General features: G+C 63.9%; 1 protein-coding gene across 4 annotated transcripts in view; it reads right to left on the reverse strand.

Annotated features, from left to right (window-relative positions):
- GALNS (galactosamine (N-acetyl)-6-sulfatase) overlaps nt 1-20425 on the reverse strand; it is a 22165-nt gene continuing 1740 nt past the window's right edge. The window contains exons 1-15 of one of the 4 annotated variants that reach the window (XM_060289811.2): nt 16885-18419; nt 15702-15895; nt 15410-15533; nt 14610-14684; nt 13972-14074; nt 11386-11529; nt 10553-10619; nt 10345-10472; nt 9957-10096; nt 8309-8412; nt 7891-8027; nt 7203-7305; nt 4124-4245; nt 3484-3601; nt 1-1037 (exon numbers count right to left, since the gene is read on the reverse strand). In XM_060289811.2, coding sequence (XP_060145794.1) covers nt 951-1037; nt 3484-3601; nt 4124-4245; nt 7203-7305; nt 7891-8027; nt 8309-8412; nt 9957-10096; nt 10345-10472; nt 10553-10619; nt 11386-11529; nt 13972-14074; nt 14610-14684; nt 15410-15533; nt 15702-15895; nt 16885-16930 — 1692 coding nt within the window. In that variant the 5' untranslated portion in view covers nt 16931-18419 and the 3' untranslated portion in view covers nt 1-950. The other 3 variants (XM_060289810.2, XM_030849431.3, XM_060289812.2) reach the window with 3 other exon arrangements.

The following is a 20425-nucleotide window of genomic DNA, read 5'->3' on the forward strand; positions in this document are numbered from 1 at the left end:
GGCAGCAGAGGGAGTGATGGAATGCTTGGCCTGGCCCACTCCAGCCCCCACCGTGGTACCCAGGGGGGACAAATTCCCCCAAATAGAATTTCATTTAAAAACAAAAGGCTAAAATGCCTGTTACTTTATTCTAAACCTGTTCTCTTCATAATTTCCCAAGTCTTACAACAGTACAGAGTTGGTGTGACAGTCTGCAGAGTGGAAACTCCACACAATGGAAACGACCCACGAGCCTTAAGGGGAAGTCCCTGGAGGCCGTTCACAGTCCTGCTCAGGCTCTCCTGATTTCGCTGGTGAATGGGCTCGTCCTCAAGCGCTGCCACCCTGGGCCCGAGGACGGGAGTGCTGAAGCACAGGCGGGCCCCACAGTGTGCTGGGGTTGGGAGTCCTGATCTCCAGGGACGCTGGTGGCTTCAGCTGTCCGCGCTGGACTGGGGAGGCCTCGGCTGTCGAGGCTCCTCCGGGACAGGGAGGCCCTTGGCCTCCTCCCCCTTCATGTTCACACCCCTCGACCATGGTGGGGGGAGTACGCGGGGGAGGGGCGCTGGGGTATCCCCTGTGCACAGCGCCAAGGGGCAACACAGGACTGGCACGGCCGCCCTTGACACCAGGGCTGAAGTCCTGAGGGGACCGCAGGGGCAGCCACGGCGAGTCAGGCCCCTGGGTCCTGGGCAGAGCTCAGGCCCTGGAAGAGGCAGCTGGGAGGTAGCTGCAGCAGAGCGGAGGACGTGAGGCAGGCAGCCTCCGGTTCAGGGGCTGATGTGAGCCTGCGGCTGTAGCGTCAGACAGGCCCGGTGGGCTGGGAGCTGACTCCAGGGCCGGGCTGCGTAGTCTTGCAGGTCCTGCTGCTGGCTGCAGGTGCCGTCCGTCTGGCAGCAGTCAGGGCAGAGGGAGTGGGGGCTCTTGCAGCACAGGAGCCCGGAGGCTCCTGTCCTGAGCCCAAGCCGGTGCTAGTGGGGCCAGGAACACTTCTCTGGGACAGACTGCGGGGGCATCAGGCACTTCCCTAACTTCTCGCAGCCCGGGGGCGCCCAGTTCTGGGTAATGAGAGTTCAGAAAGGGGACATGCAGTTATTCCAAGCACTTGTGGACTCAGCACTTTCCAGACTCCTGCCCTGCCCAGGCCTGTGACCTGCCCCACCGCAATGGGTGGCTGCAGTGTGGAATCACCTGTCTCCACCTGGCTCGGAGGCAACTCAAGGCCTGAGGCCGGCACAGGAGACACTGCCCCACAGCAGCCTGGTATTAACAGGGCCTGCCTGTCACTGAAGGGGACAGTCCGCTAACTGCCCACACAACCTTGGCCTCCCGGTAAGCTCTACAGGTGGAGGCCTTGGTGCCCCAGGGAGAGCTGGCCTGCTTCAGCACAGGCTCTCCTGGCTGCACCTTCATGGGCTGACGTCCTTTGTGTGGCCATGATTTCCCGGCAGCAGAACAGGACACTCGGGCTTCCCCGGTGGTGCAATTGTTGGGAATCCGCCTGCCAATGCAGGGGACATGGGTTCAAGCCCGGGTCTGGGAGGATCCCACATGCCGCGGAGCAACTGAGCCCGTGTGCCACAACTACTGAAGCCCACGCGCCTAGAGCCTGTGCTCTGCAACAAGAGAAGACACCGCAATGAGAAGCCCGTGCACTGCAACAAAGAGTGGCCCCTGCTCGCCGCAACTAGAGAAAGCCCACGCGCAGCAACGAAGACCCAACACAGCCAATAAATAAATAAATAAATGTTCCTTTAAAAAACAAGACAAGAAAAAAAAAAAAACAGGACACTCATGCCCCTGAGAGGGAGCCTTTGTGGCGCTGTCGTGTCGCCTCACCCAGGAGGTGTACCCATCCCCCTAATCACCCTGTGGGGGGCACTCCCCCTACTACCGCCCCTGCCAGGGCCTGAGTCTGAATCAGAACATCAGCGCCAGTGAGAACCGCAGGTAAAGCCCTCCCCTGCCCTGAACAGCATCAAGTGGCCGCCCGGCAGGGCCAGGGTTAGATGAGGAAGCAGCTCCCAACCTCTGAGGCAGAGCAGAGGAAGGGGCCAGGTGCCTGCAGAAAACAGATTCTGCACCCAACCTGTGAGCCTGGGGGTTCAGGGAGGCGGGCTGCCCGGGCTGCTCTTGTCCCAAGAGCAGGGGTCGCTACCCAGAGTCCTCACCCGCTGGCCTGGACGAGCGGGGCCCAGGCAGAGTGCGGGGACGGGGGAGGGCTTTGCACGCTCGCGTGTGTGTGCGCGCGCGCGCGCACACACACACACACGCCCACACGCGTCCACACACTGTTAAGTCCATGCACCTCTCTGGTGGCAGTGCTCGCTTCAGAGTCTGAGGCCAAGCCACGCTCTTCCGGGGTCCTCAGCTCACTTGGGGCGGGGGTCCCTGCTTTCTCCTGTTATGGGGTCGGCCGAGCCTCGGCAATTCCTGCCGCGCCCAGCAGGTGGCGGCAGCACCCCGGCCAAGTCAGTCCCTCCCCATCTCCCCTACCGTCACTAAGACCCCTTTGGTCTCTGAGCCACCAGGCAACGGCTGCTACCTGCAGACTCGGCCCACAGGGCAGGCGTGACAGGAGATGGCGTGCTTGCGTGCGGACAGCACCGTGTCACAGAGGACAAGACAGGTTTGCAGGGGGCACCAGGGGCTCCTCGGACACGAGGGGCCGCAGTGGTCCTGAGCCAGGGAGGCCCTTCTGCTCCAGTGCTGAGTCCAGAGGCCGGAATGCCAGCCTGGCGTCCTTCCAAGGGAAGGGGGAGGCCCTGCTGGCCCCCGCCCCAAATGTCTTCCCCTGTGAGCCCCAGATGTGGACAACAGCGACCAGGCTGCCCCACTGGCCCTGGCCAACGACCCTCGGCCGCCCCCAAGGCCACCGGCCCCCTGCTACACCTCACCGCTAGGGAATGCTCCCAACACCCGTGCGTCATCATGACGCGCACCCATCACAGCCACCCGGCAACGCTCAGTCACCTCCTGGCTCGAGGCAGCGGCTCCGCAGGCCCGGCCGCGCCCGCAGCTTCAAGGGGCTTAGCCATCCTCACAACCGCCAGGTGGGTCTGGGGAATGGGGTGTGCGGGGCAGGGGCACTCACGGCTGGAAGCCAGGCTAAGCTACTGGCTTTGCTCTGCGGGTTTTGGGGTGCTGCCGGAGCTTCTGCCGCGGGGACGGGAGACTGCCCATCTTTGTGGAACAGGGAGCCACACAGACTCCCCAGTTATGGGGCAGACTTGTGGGTGAGCCCCCATGGGGTTGGAGGAGGCTGTGCTCGGAGGCGGCCCATGGGCTTGCTGCGCCCCAGCCCATCTGCCCAGCCTTTCAACACCCACATCCCACATGGGGTTGGCTCGTCCTGCACCTGCAGAGGTGCCAAGCGACCCCTTGCCACTCCTGTGAGTTCGGAGACAGAGAAGCAGGAGGGAAGTGGGGTTCGTGCCTGCAGCAGACCAGTCAGCACTCACATGGCCCTGGGATGCCCCCACAGCCCACGTACGAACCACTTACCATGACCGCCCGGTTGCACACATTGAGCTGGGGCTGTCCGGGGACCAAGGCCTCCTGGTGCTGCCGGACAACCGGGGTGATCTGGCGAAGGGCATCCAGGTACTCGGTGCTGGCAATGCTGCAGGCGAGGGGCACCAGGTCACCGAGGTGGAGGGAGGGACAGAGCAAGTAGGGCAGCCCACCCAGGTAGGCCAGGGTTGGGGGGGAGACTGAGGAACAAGCCCCCCACCCCGGGGTCACCATCCAGCAGCCTCCTGGGAAGAGCAGCTGGGGCCCCCACCTTGTCCCGCCCGCCCTCCCCGAGAGGCGTGCACCCTGGGAACCACCCAGCAAATGAGGGCTCAGGCAGAGCCACGTCACGCCCAGGACAGCAGCTGTGACCCTTCAGCCTGCTGCCTGCAGGAACCCCCGGGGCACCGCCCGGCATCGCAGGCGCCCTGAGCTGCACAGGCTTGGCCGCGCCCGATCTCTCCTCTCTCAGGGTCCCTTTTAATCCTCTGGCCCCCGTTCATCTCTCTCGGAGAGGCTGGTCCTGCCCCAAACACCCTGAGACCGTGTGGCTCCCGGGCCCTCGGCGCCCTGCTCAGTCGGCTGCACTCGCCCCACAAGGGGACTTGGGGCCCTGTAACCCCCGGCTCACCTGAGGGGGAACCTCTCCCCGGGGTCTCGTCCCAGGTGGAAGACCAGCGGCAGCTTAGTGTGCTCCTCCTGCGAGTGGGTGGTGACCCCTGACACGTTCTGCCCAGGGCAGAAATCCACGCCCTGAAACGACAGGCCGGAGCGCAGGTGACGTGTGCGGGGCTCGCAGCGGGCGAGCACAGCAAGACCGCGGATGCCGTGCTGTGGGGCGGAGCCTGCTTGCCACCCAGACCCGGGCTGCGTGCCATCAGCCCCGTGCGCCGTCCCCTAGGGCTTCAGTACTTTCCTGGGGGAGGGGGTGGTGAGTCTCTAAAATATTTCAGTCCATCTTCTATCTAATTTCTAGAGCAGAGCTTTTCACGTCCACCCTATCTGCCTCGTAGCAGACGAGGTGCGCAGCGGTCGGCACTCCTCCAAGACTCCTTGGCCAGCTGAGGAGGAGGGACCGCAGGCCTGAAAGCCAGAGGAGACACAGGGGACCCGGACGCACGGCCCCCACCCTTAACAGGAGACGGAGCGTCTTCTCCACCAAGGCTCAGGTGTGCAGCCCCGCTCCGCGCCCTCCAGGAGGCCTCTGCCCTCAGGGTTCAGCCTTTGACGCGTGCGTGAGATGGGGTTCCCGCGCCAGCGTGTCCCCCAGGCTTGAAGGCTGCCCCCCCGGGGCTCCCTGACTTGGTTTAGGGAAAGGCCTGCTGCCATCTGGGCAGAGTGGGGCGAGGCCAAGGGTTGCCACCCCAGAAGCACTGGGGACCTCAGGGCCCCATAAGCAGCTGGGCACTGGTCTCCAGGCATCATGGAACACTGTTTACAGGGTCTGGAGCGGGGCCGTGGCGGGGCCCGTTAACCTTAAAACGGGGCCGGGGACAGAGACGTGCCTCCTGCCTCTCCTGCGGGCAGCGGTGCAGCCTGACGGCAACCCTCCCAGCACCCGCGGGTCTGTCCTGGACAGCCCGGCAGTGGAGCAGTGAATACCCTGCTTCTCAGTAGAGCAGGGAAGTGAGGAGCGAGATAAGTCCCAGTCGTCTGCCCTGAGCTGTAGACCCCTGAGTCAGCGGCTGCAATCTAAGCTGTGGAGAACGGACACCCAGGTGGGTCCCAAGTAAGTGACCTCTGACCTTCTGGGAGCAGACCAGCTGGAGAACAAAAGTGGATTTAACGGTGGGAGAAACAACCACGTTTAGCATAAAAACGCCGAGCAGTTAATGGAGAAGAATCCAAGTCTAGACAGAAAACACGAATTACCATTTGGAAGCAAATCATCAGCTATTTGATTAAGACGCCGCTAATTCGTGCAGGAGTTTCCTCTCACAGCCACTCTCGGGAGGGAGGACCTGCCCCAGGGGCAGCGCAGCTGAGCCCCACGCAGCCCAGCCAGGCAGAGGGGGCGCGGGGCGCCCTGCCCCAGCACAGCACTGGCGTTGGGAGGACGGGAAAGAGGAGGGGGGCGGGCGAGCCGTGCCCTTGAGCCAACGCTCGTGGATTTAGTCCAGAAATGCAGAAGGTCCCATGGACACACGGGCCCTCCCTCCTGCCTCGGTCCCCCGGGCCTCAGACGCCTCCTGAGGGGAGGCCACGGGCTTGGGGGTGATGGCGGCGCCAGACCTGGCACAGGGAGAAGGCTCACTCCTCCTTCGCCTCTGGTACCTGGTCAGGACGCGGGCAGGTGGGCCCACAGGCACTGGGGGGTCGGGGGGTCGAGGGGGTGGGAGATGCCCCAGACAAGGGTACAGGGGGAAGTTAACAAGGTCCCCTCGGGCGAACCCTGCACCTGGGGACCCCTGACCTCCTCAGCTAAGCCACGCCCCCAGCCTGCAGACAAGGCTGCCCCTCACGTGTTGATCGCCTGGAAGGCAAGTCTCCACAGAGCTCAGGGAGCTGTCGACGGCCACAAGGCCGCTGTCGTGGTTTCTGGGGCCCCTCCCGACTGCACACACCCCCTCCGCCTTACTGGTCCCTGCAGGGAGAGGGGCCATCAAAGCAGCGTGTGGGGCCCCCTCCCCCGCCCTCAGCATCTGAATGGAACTGCGACTGTGCAGACCCACCGCAGGGGGCACCCCCCCAGTGCCTGCACGCCTGCGCGCCTTGGAGAAGAGACGGCAGTTTTGCGCGTTAACCAGAAGCCCCACAGATAACCCTTGGGAAAGGGAAGCAGCGCCCCCCGCGGAGCCCTGCGCTCAGGTGTCCCCGCCGCGCCGAGGGGGCCTCCTGACGCTTTCCGGCCCCACCGTGAACGCACTCGAGTCAGCACAGGCCGTGCAGCTGGCTGCCTGCTGCCTGCAGACATGCGGGGCTCGAAGAGGCTCCCCAGCCCCTGTGGGCTCCGGCTTGGGTGGAGGCTGGGCTGACCACACCTGCCCTCAAGAGGCCCAACAGCCCACGGTGCGCGAGCGGTGGCTTTCAGAATGCCAGCGAACCCGTGCAGCTGGACGCAACGGGGACCCTCCGGGGTGGGGTGGGGAGGGCCCGGGAGGAGCAAGGGCCGCCGCGCTGTCCCCAGGGGCCCTCAGGCGGCGCTCCTAGGCCCTCGGCCCCTTGGCATCTTCAGGGCGAGCCAGCCGCAGCCCTGCCCGTCGGGGTGCCGGGTGCTCAGGACAGCTCAGCAGTGACGGGACGTGGGGAGGCACAGGCTTGGCTGGGGGAGGGCGAGCGGGGGCGGCCCAGGCGCGCGGAGAGGAGGTGGTGGGCGGCCACGAGCTGGGAGGGCCGAGTGGGGCTTCGGGCCTGGCAGGGGCACTCCACCGTCAGGACTGGGGGTGGACACGGGGAAGCAAACATGGCGACAGCGTCTCGGGGGACCGCCAAGCACCTGGCCGGGCCAGTGGGTGGACGGGAGGGGAGGCGGGGGAGGTGCCGGGTCTGCCTGGGCCCCTGAGGCATCTGACCCGGGTTTGGGGCTGAGCGGCCCTGAGGCTCGTCTCCGGAGCCTGGGTGGCGCGGGCCAGGGTGGGTGCTGTCCTTGTGGCCACAGCTCGTCACCCCCAAGTCCCTGACAGCAGGTCAGCACGTGAGCTGGGGGCACAGAGGCCTCCCCAAGGTGGGACGTGAGGGATGAGGCATTCACAGAGCCGGGACCGCCTCACCTGCCTGAACTCCTCCCAGGAATTGGTCCAGGTCCAGAAGTGGGCCTTGTACTGGCCACGGGTGACCGCCATCAGCGTGTTGCCACGGTAGTAGAATACCGGCCTGTCAGGGGGACAGGCGGCGTCAATTGAAAGGGTCCCTGGGCTGTGGAGGGGCCCCCTGGCCGCCCCTCATCCTCGGTGCTGGGGAGGCTGGCGGCGGAGGAAGGGGGTAGCACGCGGGCACGGCAGGCAGGCCTGTGGGGACGAGCATGGCGGCTGGCACCCCCTGCCACCCCCGCCAGGGGTTGCAAGCTCTCATGCCAGGTTTCAAGACAGAAAAGAGACGGTGAGCCGTCCACTCCTGGCCATCAGCCTGCTCTGGTTACACTATACACCCTTCAGAGTCCACGCCCCTTCACGGCAGCCTGGAAAACTCATTTTGTTTGAGCAAAACAGTAGCAGATCTTGAGCTGGAGCAACTGCCTCTGGACAGCGTCCCGGCGTGGAGCTGGGTGTAGGCTGGGGCCGGGCAGAGGGTGAGGGACGCCGCAGGGAGGAACAAGGCCTCTCCACCCCACCAAGCGCTTCATGCCAAGACCCCCGGGTCTCACCTCCCCCTGGGCGAGGACACCTGCTTTGTCAGCCAGCTCGGCCCCAGCGCCAGCTGCGGGGCGCCGGGCGGGGCGAGTGCCTGGCGGGAACCTACCTGTCTGTCAGGCGGCCCTGGAGCATGGTGGGAAGGAGGTCCAGGCCGTCGATGGCCCTGTCCCTGGGTGGCTCCAGGCCTGCGAGGGACAGGCTGGTGGTGAAGAGGTCCATGATGCTGCCCAGCTGGTGGCTCACCTGCAATGGATGTGGCCCAGATGCGCTGAGGATGCCCGCCCTGCCCTGCCCAGATGGCGGCCAGGGGCCAGGTCCCCAGGCGTGCTCACTGACGCACACGTGCACACACACACGCGCACGGTCACATCCCGCAGCATGTCCACACACGCAGAATAGCAGCTTTCCCTGCCCGATGACACGTGTGCGTGGCAGAACGAGCGCAGGGAGCAGGCCAGAGAGGGGACCAAGGCTTCACGCCCCAGGATGACTGCAGGCCTGGCACAAGGCCGGCTCTGACTCACCTGGCCGGCAGGGATGTGCCCGGGCCACCAGGCGATCGCAGGCTCCCTCATCCCACCTTCAAACGTGGTCTGCTTCCCGCACAGAAAGGGGCCGTTGCTGCCACCTGGGGATAGTCGCCCATCAGACCACGTGCCTGAGTCCCCAGGGCCATACACACCGTGCCGGGCACTCGCCCTCGGGACACGTCTGTCCACCTGGCTCCCCGCCTGGCCCTTTGGAGGTGACATTACTGAGGCACTGAGGCCGTTGTGGAGACAAAGGACCAGCCCTGGGGTTCAGGCCTCAAGTTCAAGGTCGGAACGCCTGGAGATGGCTCTGACCTAGAGCTGTGGTCATAAGGTCACGCCCCCACAGACCGCGACCACGCGCACACACAGCACATGGACACGTTAGTGAAAGACGTGGAAACGTTAAGACGCAGTCCCGACCCCGGGCCTGGCAGGTGCCAGGTTCCCTAAATGTCACTGTGCACAAGCAGCTCCTGTGTGCCTGGGGTTTGGGGGTGCAGATCCCGTGTTTCTGACACGCCCTGCTCTGAGCAAGTGGTCCCTGAACCCAGCTGTGGGCGGTGCCGAGAGCAGACAGCCCGGTCCTGGCGAATCGCACGTCCCCGGCTCGCTGCCATGATGGAGGGAGGGACCCCTGAGCATGGGCCTTGCTGGTCAGCACAGGGACAGCAAGGGTCACAGGCCAGAGGCCAATGAGGGCCTACTTCTCTCCTGTTCCTGTCTCTCCAGCTGGGGGTGGGTACATGGATTTTCATTGTCTTGTTCTGCCTCTGCAGCTCCTTCTCGGCCCGAAGCCAGTTGCGCTGTTCCTGTCCCTGGAGATCCCTGGGCCCCTCTGCCCCCAGGACACGTGGCTGTAAGGTCCCTCAGTGCCTCCCCAGACAGGCCCGGCCCTGTGGGGTTTCCAGCTGTCTGTAGCCTTCCTTCCAGAGCTGTCTGAGTGACTCAGGGCCCTCCTGGGGCCCAGCCTTTTTAAGAAGAAAGGGAAAAAGAGACATCACCACGGGGGTGTGAAACCCTCATAGGACTGTGAAACGCCAGTCGCTCCAGCTCCGCAAGGTGGAAAAGCCTCAGGCCTGAGAGGCCTAGAGCCAGGGTCCTCAGGAGGACTGCAGGCTGGCAGGGACACAGACGGAGGGTCTGGGGGAGTGAGCAGGCCCCCCGCGCTGCGCCAGGGGCTCCAGCACTGCAGGGGAGGGGGCTCGCTCCCTTCCCTCCCGACACCACCCACCACGAGGCCTGGGGGGGCACTTCCGAGGGGCGGGGTGGGCGCCAAGCCTGGGCCTGGCTGCTGCAGGGTCATCGCCCCCGTGGGAAGGGAGGCCCCCAAACACAGAAAAAGGGGCAGACGTGTCCAGTCACAACGGCCACCGTGTTACAGCTGAGATCAGAACGGAAACGCTGAGGGCTGGCCAGTAGAGAGGCAGGACGCGGTGAGGGCCGCAGCCTCTGCCTCCGCCTGCCCCACCGAGCTCTCCCTCCTGACCAGGCACCTGCCAGGCGGTGGGGAAGAGGGGCATTGGACCTGGGGGGCGCTTGCCGGTGTCCCTCCCTCCCCAAGGCTGAGCCCTTCACACTCGGCCCGGTGGGGGGCTGCTGGGGGGCCCCGGGTGGAGCCCCATCTGCTCAAGTCACCGGCCTTGTCTGGGCGCAGAAATGAGGGCAGCGCCGTTGTCGGACGTGAAGAAAACAAAGGTGTTCTCTGCGATGCTCAGGTCCCGGAGGAGGTGCAGGATCTTCCCGACGCTGTCGTCAATCTCCCGGACGGCGTCCCCGTAACTGCGGGAAGGAGGGAGCGGTCAGCAGGGGCCGGCGGCCTCCGGGACCAGAGGGCGGCCGAAGCCGAACCTCAGGGAGGGACGAGGAGGGGGCGTTCCAGTCAAGTTTCAGACGGAATCGGGGCAGAGGCACAGATGCTTCCCTCTGTGCACAGCTGACAGTGGTAGCGAGGGCCCAGCCTCTGGTGGCAACCAAGCACAGCTGGCCCCCCCGCCCCGGGGCCCAGGTCTACATGCCCAAGGACTCACCGCCCTCGCTGGCTGGTGCCCAGGAAAGGCCTGGAGGCATAAACAGGCGCGTGTGTCGCGTCGACGGCCCAGTGTAGAAAGAAGGGGCGGCGAGCTGCCTGCTGCCTCTTGATGAAATCGAGCGCTTCCTGAGGAGACGCACACACCGTCTTCCCCGCCCCAGGCCCACCTCCCACCCCAGAGCCGGGCCAGCCCCTGCGGTCGTCACCTGCAGGTAGATCTGGGTGAGGTTGGCTTCTCCGGTCTTCAGGTTAATTGGAAATTCCTCATAAAATCTGAAAACAGTACAGATCCAGACAGAAGTCAGCCTTCAGGGCAGGAAAGCCCCCCCTCCCCGATTTCCGGGGCCAAGTCAGGGGCCTCGTTTACAAGAGAGACGGAAACGTTCACATCAGGGACAAAACTGGAGCCTGGAAGCGCCCAGGCCCGTCGGGGACCCACTGGGATGGAGTCTGGTGCCCCGGTGACCCCACCATCTGGGAGAAGGAGGGGAGCCCCGCCAATGAACAGGCAGGACGGTGCGAGAGGAAGCGGCCAGTCCACGGCCACGGAGGGCACGGCTAACGGGTGTGGGCATCTCTCTAGGGTGACGGAGGCGGTCTGGGATGGGGGTGCTGGGTGAGCTACACCTCAGCAATGCTGGCCCAGCTCTGTGGTCCAGTGACGTGTACTGCGCTTCCACCAGAACAAAAATAACTTAAAAAGGAAGAAAGGGAAGTTAGGCCAGACAGGAAAGACCAAGGCCTGCCTGCAGCCACCCAATGGCCAGACCAGGTCGGTCCTGCAGCCGACGGCCCCCCAGACGGCGGCTCGGAGCGAGGCTGACCGTGCAGAGCGTAGCCCCCTCAGGGCACGGGGCCCAAAGCCCGGAAGCCGGGTGACGCGCCTCGCTCTGGGGAGCATCCGGGGCTCCCAGCACCTTTCCTGAGACAGTCAGAAGCCCCCGGACGCGGGGCTCTTGTAAGTCAGAGATCACAGCACGATGTCTGGGCAGGACGAGGAGCTGGCGGGTGGGCAGCAGCAGTGGGCGGGGCCTGTTACCTGCCAACCATCTCCCAGTCCCGGTACACAGGGATGTTGGGCCTGGCCTTGTTGTCGTAAGGTCCAAAGTGACAGTTGGGGGATCCAAACCACTCATCGAATCCGTGCTTCAGGGGGTGGAACTGAGGCCTGTGGCCCAGATGCCTAGAGAGAGGAACCCGGGGCACTTCAGGGACCGCCGCACGGGCGCCCCGGAGCTCCGGGAAGCAAACACCCTCGCTTTCAAAGAACAGCTCAGGAGACAAGGCTCCAGCCAGCCCCAGGGTGTGCTGAGCCCGGGTGCCCCGTGGCCTGGCCCCCCTGCCCGCACGGTCCACTCAGGCAACAACCGAGGGGCGCACATGGGGACGGTGACCAGGTCCCATGAGCACGGCTCACTGCCCCGGCGCCCTGGGCAGGAGCCGGACGGGACGAGAGGATAACACGGCAAGGTGCCTGCAGGGCAACGGCCCAGCTGTTACCGGGCTCGGACCCGCCCCCTGCTCCCACCCGGGAGCCCCTTCCCCGCGGGTGCGTCACGTCGGGTCCTCTAGCCAGTGGGAGGGTCTCTCTTGAGAAGGCGCAGCTTAGAGAAGGCGTTTCGGGGTGAGGTTCCTCCTCCCTGGGAAGCAGACAGGTTTCTTGGGGTCACGTTTGCAGAAAGCCTCTCGCGGCCAGCATCGCCGGCGCAGCGCTGGGGGACTGCACCAGGCCAGGCCGACTCCACGTCACCGTGAGCTTGCCGCACAGCTCGCTCACTCAGTCAGGTGGATGCGGCCCGAGGCAGCTGGGCAGGATGGGGCCGGAACTGAGCTGGCCGGCAGCGGAGTCTGGGCGCCGGTAAGTGAACCTCTCGGTACCCCCTGCTGGTCCCGAAACACTCTGCCTCCGCCGGATGGCTGCCCGGCTCCTGGAGCCCCTGTGCCAGGGGCACCCGCACGGGTTCTGCCCCGAGCGCTGTCTCCGCAAAGGAGAGCCAGCTGTGCCCCGTGCTTCCTCTCTGGGCCCGCAGCTATGACGCCCCCTCCATGCTGGACACCGCTGGGTGTGACACTCCTCGTCCTGCATCCTTCAGCCCAAACGGCCTTCACGAAACAGAAACACCCACGAAGGTCCGGCTCGTGTGAAGTTGTCGATTCCAAGTGCTGGTCCCAGGGCAGCTGCGGGGTCAGTACTGCCTGCCAGCGAGCTGAGTGACAGCACGTCGAGCCCCTGGGACTCAGGGCAGCCTCTCGCGGGAGTCCAGGCTCCATCCATCCCAGGCCTTGGTTAGGCTGACAAAATCCGGATCCGTGGTGCTGGGGCCCGAGGCTGGCTGTCAGGCAGTCACGGCCACGGCCACCAACACCCCCTGCGGCTCTGATGGGACCCTGCTGAGACCAGCACACCCACCTGGCAGAGGAGGGACCGAGCCTCCTGCCCCGGGCCTCCCAGAGCCCGTCATCCCATTGGCCATGGCCGCCCTGACCCCGGCTGGTCCACCAGCTCTGCGTCCACCTCCCTGAGTCCATGCAGCTGCTTCTCCAGGCCCTGCCGCGTCCCTTCCTGTTCCTGAGTCCGCCCATCTCCGGAGCTCGTGGGGACAGGCTCCCGCTCCAGCTCTGGCTGCCCCGTCAGTGACCACGAACGGGAGGCCCCTGGACCGGGGCAGAGCCGCCAGGCTGGGCAGAGAGCGCCGGTCATCGCAGGGGCTCCTCCTTCTGCGGGCGCAGCCCTGGCACGGCCCCGGCGGGCCTCGTAGCCGCCCTACCGCCGTCTCCCGGGCCTTCCCGGCACTGCTGGGCCTTGCAGGCTCCCACATCCTGCACCCTCGTCAGCTCTGCTGTGCAGCCCCCCCCGCCTCGAGGCTCGACCGCTCGGCCAGCAGGACAGCCGCCAGCCCCTCTCGGGGGTGAGGAAGCAGCCTCCAGGTCCTCGGGTTCCCTGAGGACTCCTCTCCCGGTTTCTGCAGATCCCCCATCACTAGGACTATCAACTGCGTGGGGCAGTGGTCCCCAAGGGGCGCAGATGAGGTGCTTGCCCTCGAGGTGGTGAGTGCCAGAGGGGTCAAGGCGAGAGGGTCCAAAGCACGGCAGCGGCCGAGCAGAGACGATCAGGGATGGAAGTCAGGGAAGGCTTCCTGTAGGAAGCAGGCTTGGTCTCCAAGGGCTCCAACACGCGGCAGAGGAAAGAGAGGACATCCGACCTTCATATCAACCTCTAGGGCTGCGTACTCAGGCATCCCCGGGGAGTACAGCGCGACACGCGTGTGACAACGTGATCTTTCACGATCACTTGATCCCGATGATTCCACACCACACGACCGTCCCCATCCCCTGCTTGCTTCTTGGTTTCATCACCAGACAGAGCCGCTTTGCTCACTGGCGTGTCATCGTGACGGCACGCGTGTGCAATAACATGGCTCCTTTGGTGCTGCCGTGGCAGCCACCACCCCAGCCTCACCACGGGAGGTCCCACGGGCACGGCCACAGCAGCTTTTAAAAGGATGCTTTGGACATCTTAGCGGACCTGGAATTCAAGGACTCTACTCCCACCCGAGGGGCTCCCACTGGGCAACGTGAGTAAGGAACCCGCTGGGTGAGCCCAGCAGGCAGGTGTGGGACTCACCACTTGCCCACGATCTTGCTGGTGTAGCCGGCCTCCTTCAGCAGCTCCGGCAGCAGGAGCTCTGAGTCCGGGATGCCGCCCACTACCTCCTGTGGCGTGTAGGCTGGTGGAGCAACGCACCGTGTGACCGGCAGGGTCGAGCGGCAGAGCCCTGGTCGGGGCGGCACCGCCCGGGCACTCTGCAGGTCTTCCGGCGCTCATCACAGCCAGCACCATTACCAGAGCGAACGGCAGACGTGCCCCCGAGGGGGTCTGGACGTCAGGGGTCAGGGGTCAGGGGAGGGCCTGCCCCTGGCGTCTCCAGAACTCGGGCTCTGAGACCACACCTTTCTCCAAGGGCCCCTTGAAGCCCCACTTGGTCGGGGAGCCCACCTAGAGCCGGGCCGCCCCCGCCCCCGGGACAGGGGGGGAGCCAGCCCCACCCTCACCGTCCTCCCCACTCGCCCAAAACACATTGTTTCTGATGGAAGCTCTGCATTCTGTTTTTTTTTTTTTTTTTTTTTGCATTCCGTTTTAACATGAGTTACGACCCAGACAGAAGCCTCAACCCTGGGCGACAAGTGCGCCCAGGAGAAGCCAGGTCACCAGAGAGGACAGGTGACAGACGCCCCCTCCCTCTGCCCCAGGGCACAGCCTACCGTTCCTCGCGTGCCCGTTGGTGGTGTAGAAGCCACTGCGGATGGGCAGGCGTCCGGTGAGCAGAGCCGCCCTGGCTACGCGGAGGGGACACAACAGAAACACGGGTCACGCGTGCCGCCCGAGACCAGCCCTGTGGTACCCGAGTCCCCGGCAGCCACCTGAGAGCCGGGTGGGAGCACAGCTCCGCAAAGACCAGCAGCGGGGCCGGACGCAGCTCCCCCTCGCTCGCTCTCCAGCTCCCGGGACAGCCCACAGGCCTCCTCAGGTGCCACCCCTTGCGGGGTCGCCTCTCGTCCTCCAGATCAGAGGTTCTCCCCCCTGCGAGGCCACTACCCCCCCAGCTGGCGATCCCTTCCCCGGCTGAGCACCTCCCCCGGACCAGCCGCGACACTCAGCTCCGCGAGTGAACAGCTGCCGGCACCGAGGCGGCCGCTTGGGCCTCAAACGCCCGCAGAGGCTCCGAGCACTTGGCGGCCTCTGGTGGCTCCTGGTGGCCCCGCGCTCCCCAGAGCATGGAGCTCAGGTGCTCCCAAGCACCAGGATCCGACAGAAGAGGCCGCAGCCCGCCTGCCAGCCCTCTGCCCCTTGCAGGAAATGCCAGTGGAGCCGACACCCAAGTCAGGGCTGCCACCCCCGAGCTCCGTGCCTGCACCCCGTGCCCCTTCCTGGCCTACACATTCCCCGCCTCCCCACCGCGCCTCAGTCTCCGCGCTCCGTGCCCGCCCCCCTTGTGTCCCCCCGCCCAGCATGCCCTACGCCCGGCCCCACCCCCTGGTGGCCTGAGCAGGCCGTGGCTTACAAGGGGAGCACAGGGGGTTGGCCGTGTAGAAGTTCGGGAAAAGCATCCCTTCCGCAGCCATCCGGTCCAAATTCGGGGTCTCTCTGGAAGGTTCTCCGTACACCCCGAGGTCGCCCCACCCCATCTGCAGGAAAGAGCGTGTGCAGGTGGGATGAGAACGTAGCCGGAGCCGTGGCCCCCAGCGCACCCCAAGTGCGGCAGGTGCGCGGTCAGCGCTCCCCGGTGCAGATGCCCAGCGCCCACCTCCTCCCGGCCCCACGTGCTCACGGGGCACCGGCACCAAGACACACACCTCTGCCTTCTGCACAGACGAGAAGGCCGTCCTACTCTGCGGTGTGAATTCACACTTAAAGACGGTGGCCAGGCCCCATGAAGCTAACCCGGTGAGGCCCCGAGGCCCGCGGTCCTCCCGAGCTCGCTGTCCCGAGAACTGGGCTGGCCGGCACCCAGGCGCCACACGAATGTCCACAGCAGCAGGACTCCCGACTGCTCAAAAGAGACAGCCTGTGTCCATCACTGATCAACAGTAGACAGATGTGGTCCATCCATCCAGGACCAGGGTGAACAGCAGCCTCCCGTTTACGTCCACTCAGGACCGGAGAACGTAACCATACTTGGAAATACGGACGTAATTAGCTAAGATAAGACCACACTGGACCAGGGTAGCCCTAAATCCAGTGACTGGGTCCGTGTGAGAAGATGGGACACAGAGACAAGACAGACACATGAGGAGAGGCCAGGCCTCCACGACGGAGGCAGAGACTGGAGGGTCGCAGCCACAAGCCAAGGAGCACAGGAGCCCCCGGGAGATGGAGGGGAGGGAGGACCCTCCCTCGGAGCCTCCGGAGAGACTGGCCCTGCAGCCCCTTGATTTCAGACTCTGGCCTCCAGGACTGGAGGAAACAGATTCCTATTCCAAGGCACCAAGTCTGTGGCCACCTGTTAGGCACGAGGGACCTGATACACACACTACGGACCAGTACTCGGCCGTAAAGAGGAACGAGGTGCTGACACTCACGAAAACAGGCTGCTGAGAAGCCGGTCAGAAAAGGCCGCAGGGTGTACGATGGATGTGAGACGTCCAGAACAGGCAAGTCCACGGGGACAAGGCAGGGGGGTGGTTGCCAGGGGCCGGGGGAGGGGGAGGAGAGTGACTGCCAGTGGGAAAGGGGTTTCTCTTCGGGGGGTGGGATGCTCTCAGCTACCGGACGGGGGCGCTGCACAAGCCGGCGCCCGTGCTAAACACCACCGAACTGCACGCTTTAAAATGTTAAAAGGGTGAATTCTTGTTATGTGCGTTGTGCCGAAATAAAGCCCGCCAGGTGGTGAGGTGGGTTAGCACGGGGGACGGACGGACGGACGGACAGATGCGAGACAGCAGGCAGAGTCCAGGCGGGGCGACAGGTGTGCACTGCGGCACCCTTTCAGCCGCACGGGCGTTCGACAACTTTCATCATAAAGCGCTAAAGAAATACCTGAAAAGGGCAACGGGACGTGACTTCGCTCTACGACCCAACGCATCCTTCTGCGGCCAGCGGCGTGGGGCAGGAGTGACCCCGACAAACTGATTCCCCTCGGCGCTGCTGGCGGGCGCGGCCCTGCTTCCCCTCTGGATTCCCTAGACGCGCCAGCCCCCTCCAAGCTGGCTCTCCTTCACCGGCCGCTCCTCCTGGAGGGGTGGAGTGGGGGGAGGGCGGGGACGGGGCTTCTTCCCGGGGTTATGAAGATGACCTACAGCTGACCGTGGTGACAGCTGCACGACGCTGTGAAGGTGCTAGAAACCGCGGAATTGTGCCCTTTAACTGGTGAACTGTGCATGGTGGAAACTACGTCTCCGTAGAGTGCCGCTGGAAAAGCGCAGGCACCTGGTGCTGCAGAGGCCTGGCCGTGCCTGTCTCTCTGGGGCCCCTTAAAGCTCTCCAGACTCACGGGCCACGGCCTGCCAGCCCACAGCAGGCTCGGCAGGTCTGCACGGAGACGCTGGGGAGAGCGGGGCCGGCGCGCACGAAGGTCGGGGAGCCCTGGGTCACACGTGGGGGCCGAGCACGCAGGTTTGCCCGGGATGGTCACAGGTAGGTGTGTGGTCTGGCTGTCATCATTCATGCCCCCTGCACTGGGCAGGAGCTCACACGGCGCCCTCTCCGTCAGGGAGAGCCAGGAGGGGGACACGTCCCCTCGTCTCCCGGCCTTCGGCCCATCCTGACACTCGGGTCCCAGAGCTGCCTGGGGGCTTTTGCCCTTGGACTGTGCAGTGTGTTCTCAAAGACCCTTCCAGCCATAGAGTCCCTTTGGAGATGGTTTATCTTGAAATTACTGAAAAGGCTTTTCCGTTCACCACAACAGGAGCTGGAATGAAAGTTGCCCCTGGAGGGAAGTGTGGCCGACAGGGGCAGGAAGTGGAGTGGAAGGCACGAGGCTGAGGCTCCAGGCCTCTCTCTGCTGCCCCCTCTCCCCGCACCCCACGGGGCACAGGCGGGCTGCCGACCCTCAATCACAGGCCAGGTAGGAGGAGCAGAGAGAGGCAGAGGGGCTGGGTCCACTGGCACCACCCAAATCCCAGCCTCCCAGGAGGGAGGTGGGGCTCGGCACCTCAGCACGTCTGCATTAACAGTTTAGGCACAGGGAATGCTGGGATACTCCCCAAATCCAAGTTCCCAGATGGCGGCCAAGGGCCCACCTATTTACAGGTGAGCCTCTCTGAGGCCTGCAGTCACTGGCCTGCTGTGTTAGCTCCTTCCTGCTGAATCAAGTTCTATTATCACTTATCGGTAGGCTTTCTTGGCTATAAAAATAGGGATGTTAACATCCACCTTGCACGGCTATCACGGCTTCCATGAGACCGTCCTCCACGGCACCCTGGGCAGGGTCTCCCACAGAGTGTGAAGGATGTCTCCCCTCTCCCACGTGATCGCCCACCCGCGCTCCCAAGGCAGCTGGAACCCGGGCCTATGGTCCTCCTCCTGGCCTCGGCCTTGCCATTACTCGGTGGGAACTTCAAGACTTCTGGGCGTAACTAATGAGAAAATAGCACAGGGAACTCGACTCAGTACTCCCTGGTGACCTAAACGGGAAAGAAATCCAAAAATGAGGATATATGTATACGTACACCTGATTCACTTTGCTGTACAGTAGAAACTAACACAACACTGTAAAGCAACTACGCTCCAATAAAAATTAAAAAAAAAAAAAAGACTTCTGGGCAATGCAGGGGCCACACACAGCTACGAGGGATTATTACCCGTGCGTGTGTCCACATCGACACGTGTGCGAGGCCCTGGAGGGTCAGGGCGGGGGCACTGGCTGGATGGGCCCACTGTGGGCACACAGGGGCTGGCCTCTGTGCAGCCTGGCCTTACCCTTCCCAGTAGCCCCAGGGCGTCCTCCTTAGTCCTGTTTTACAAGTAAAGAACTGAGACACAGACGGCACTCGGGCCCAGCCGGGCAGGAGGGAGCTCTGTCCCTGCGCCCCGGCCCCATCACCCATCAGCCTTAGAGAATGGAGCTTCTCAGCCTCTTCTAAATTCTTCCACAAGTTGATGCCTTCCAGGGCCTGCGCCTCCTGCCAGGCCTGATGACCGCCTGGGTGAGGACGCAGAGCTGGGGGGCCTGAAGCCTGTCTAGTCGGGAGAGCCTCGGCCCCCACTTCTGCTAAAGTCGCTTTGAGTGTGTTTCCTGTCATGCGCTGACCAGGACAGAGGTCTCCCCGACTTCTCTGGGCTTCAGCTGCCAAAGAACCCCAAAGTCACAGGAGGAAGCCGCAGAGGAGAGTCAGGGCACTGGGGCCTCCTGGCCCACTGTTCCTGTTTCCTGGACCCACCCTGGGCACCCAGGCAGACGGGCCCCTGGGTCAGCCCCCCTCGAGTGAGACGTGCCCAGTGCCGGTCCCCCTCCACCACTCAGGGCCTCCGACAGAGCCCAGCGGCCCCGGTAACGGGCAAAGAGAAACAGGTGGGTGTGGGCACAGGTTGTACTTTCTGTAGCCCCATAAATCCAGAAAACGACCATCTCAACCAGCCTGCAGCATCGACCTTCACTAATGAACTGTCACCTTGGAGAGAAAGGGAGGGGCAGAAATCGGAGAGGCTAAGTGCTCAGCAAAGCCTTGCTTGCCCCAGTAATTCATGTACTTAAACAGCCTTCCTGCCCAGGAACCTCAGCTTTGAGAAGGCTGACCCGCTGACACAGCGAGCATCTCCAAGACCCACGTGTTCGTCACGAGCAAAGTTTCCGTACCAGCCATTGGGGCGGGCTCCGGAGGAGAGGAGCTTCCGGGTCCCTGCGGAAGCCCTCGCGTCTGAACAGTTACGGGTAGAGAGAAGCACGGTCTGCGTCACCTCTGGGCGGAGCCACCATGGGCGGGTTTCTGCGATCTTTTCCGGCTTATTTGAATGTTGGTAACTTTTTGTAATAAAGAATTATTTTCATAATAAAAAAGTTACATGAGATATATTTTATGTCTTTTTCTTGTACTAGGTCTTTGAAATCCGAGCGTGTTTTTTACACACAGCACCTCGCAATTCCGACCAGCCAGGACCGCCCAGCAGCCACGTGAGGCCCGTGGCCTTGGTCCAAAGGCTCCCGGGAGTGTCTCTGCTGGTCTTTTGGGGAACTTTGAGCTATTTTTACTCACAACACTTCTGACACCAAGTGTGTGTGGGTGCGTGACCAAAGCAACTACTTCTCTGGCCTCTGGGCACCGGCTGGGAGTGCAACAATTCAGCTCCGTCTGACTACCTACCTGGACCTGGCATCTGACCCCACAGGTCAAGGGCTCAGCCCCACAAGACTGCCCCCACTTCACATGCCAGGCCCACATCCTGGGGCTCCTGTAAGTCAAGGCTCCCACAACCCACCCCCACTGCTCCCAAAGTTGGATAATTTGCTAGAACGGCTCACAGAACTCAGGGTGGCGCTGTGTTTACTATCACCTGTTTACTATCAAGGATACAACTCAGGGACAACAGGGTGAGGTGTCGGGGGGACTTCCCTGCCCTCTCTGAGCCCTTCCACGTGTAC

The sequence above is a fragment of the Globicephala melas genome, chromosome 19 (assembly GCF_963455315.2).
Source record: "Globicephala melas chromosome 19, mGloMel1.2, whole genome shotgun sequence".
Taxonomy (NCBI): domain Eukaryota; kingdom Metazoa; phylum Chordata; class Mammalia; order Artiodactyla; family Delphinidae; genus Globicephala; species Globicephala melas.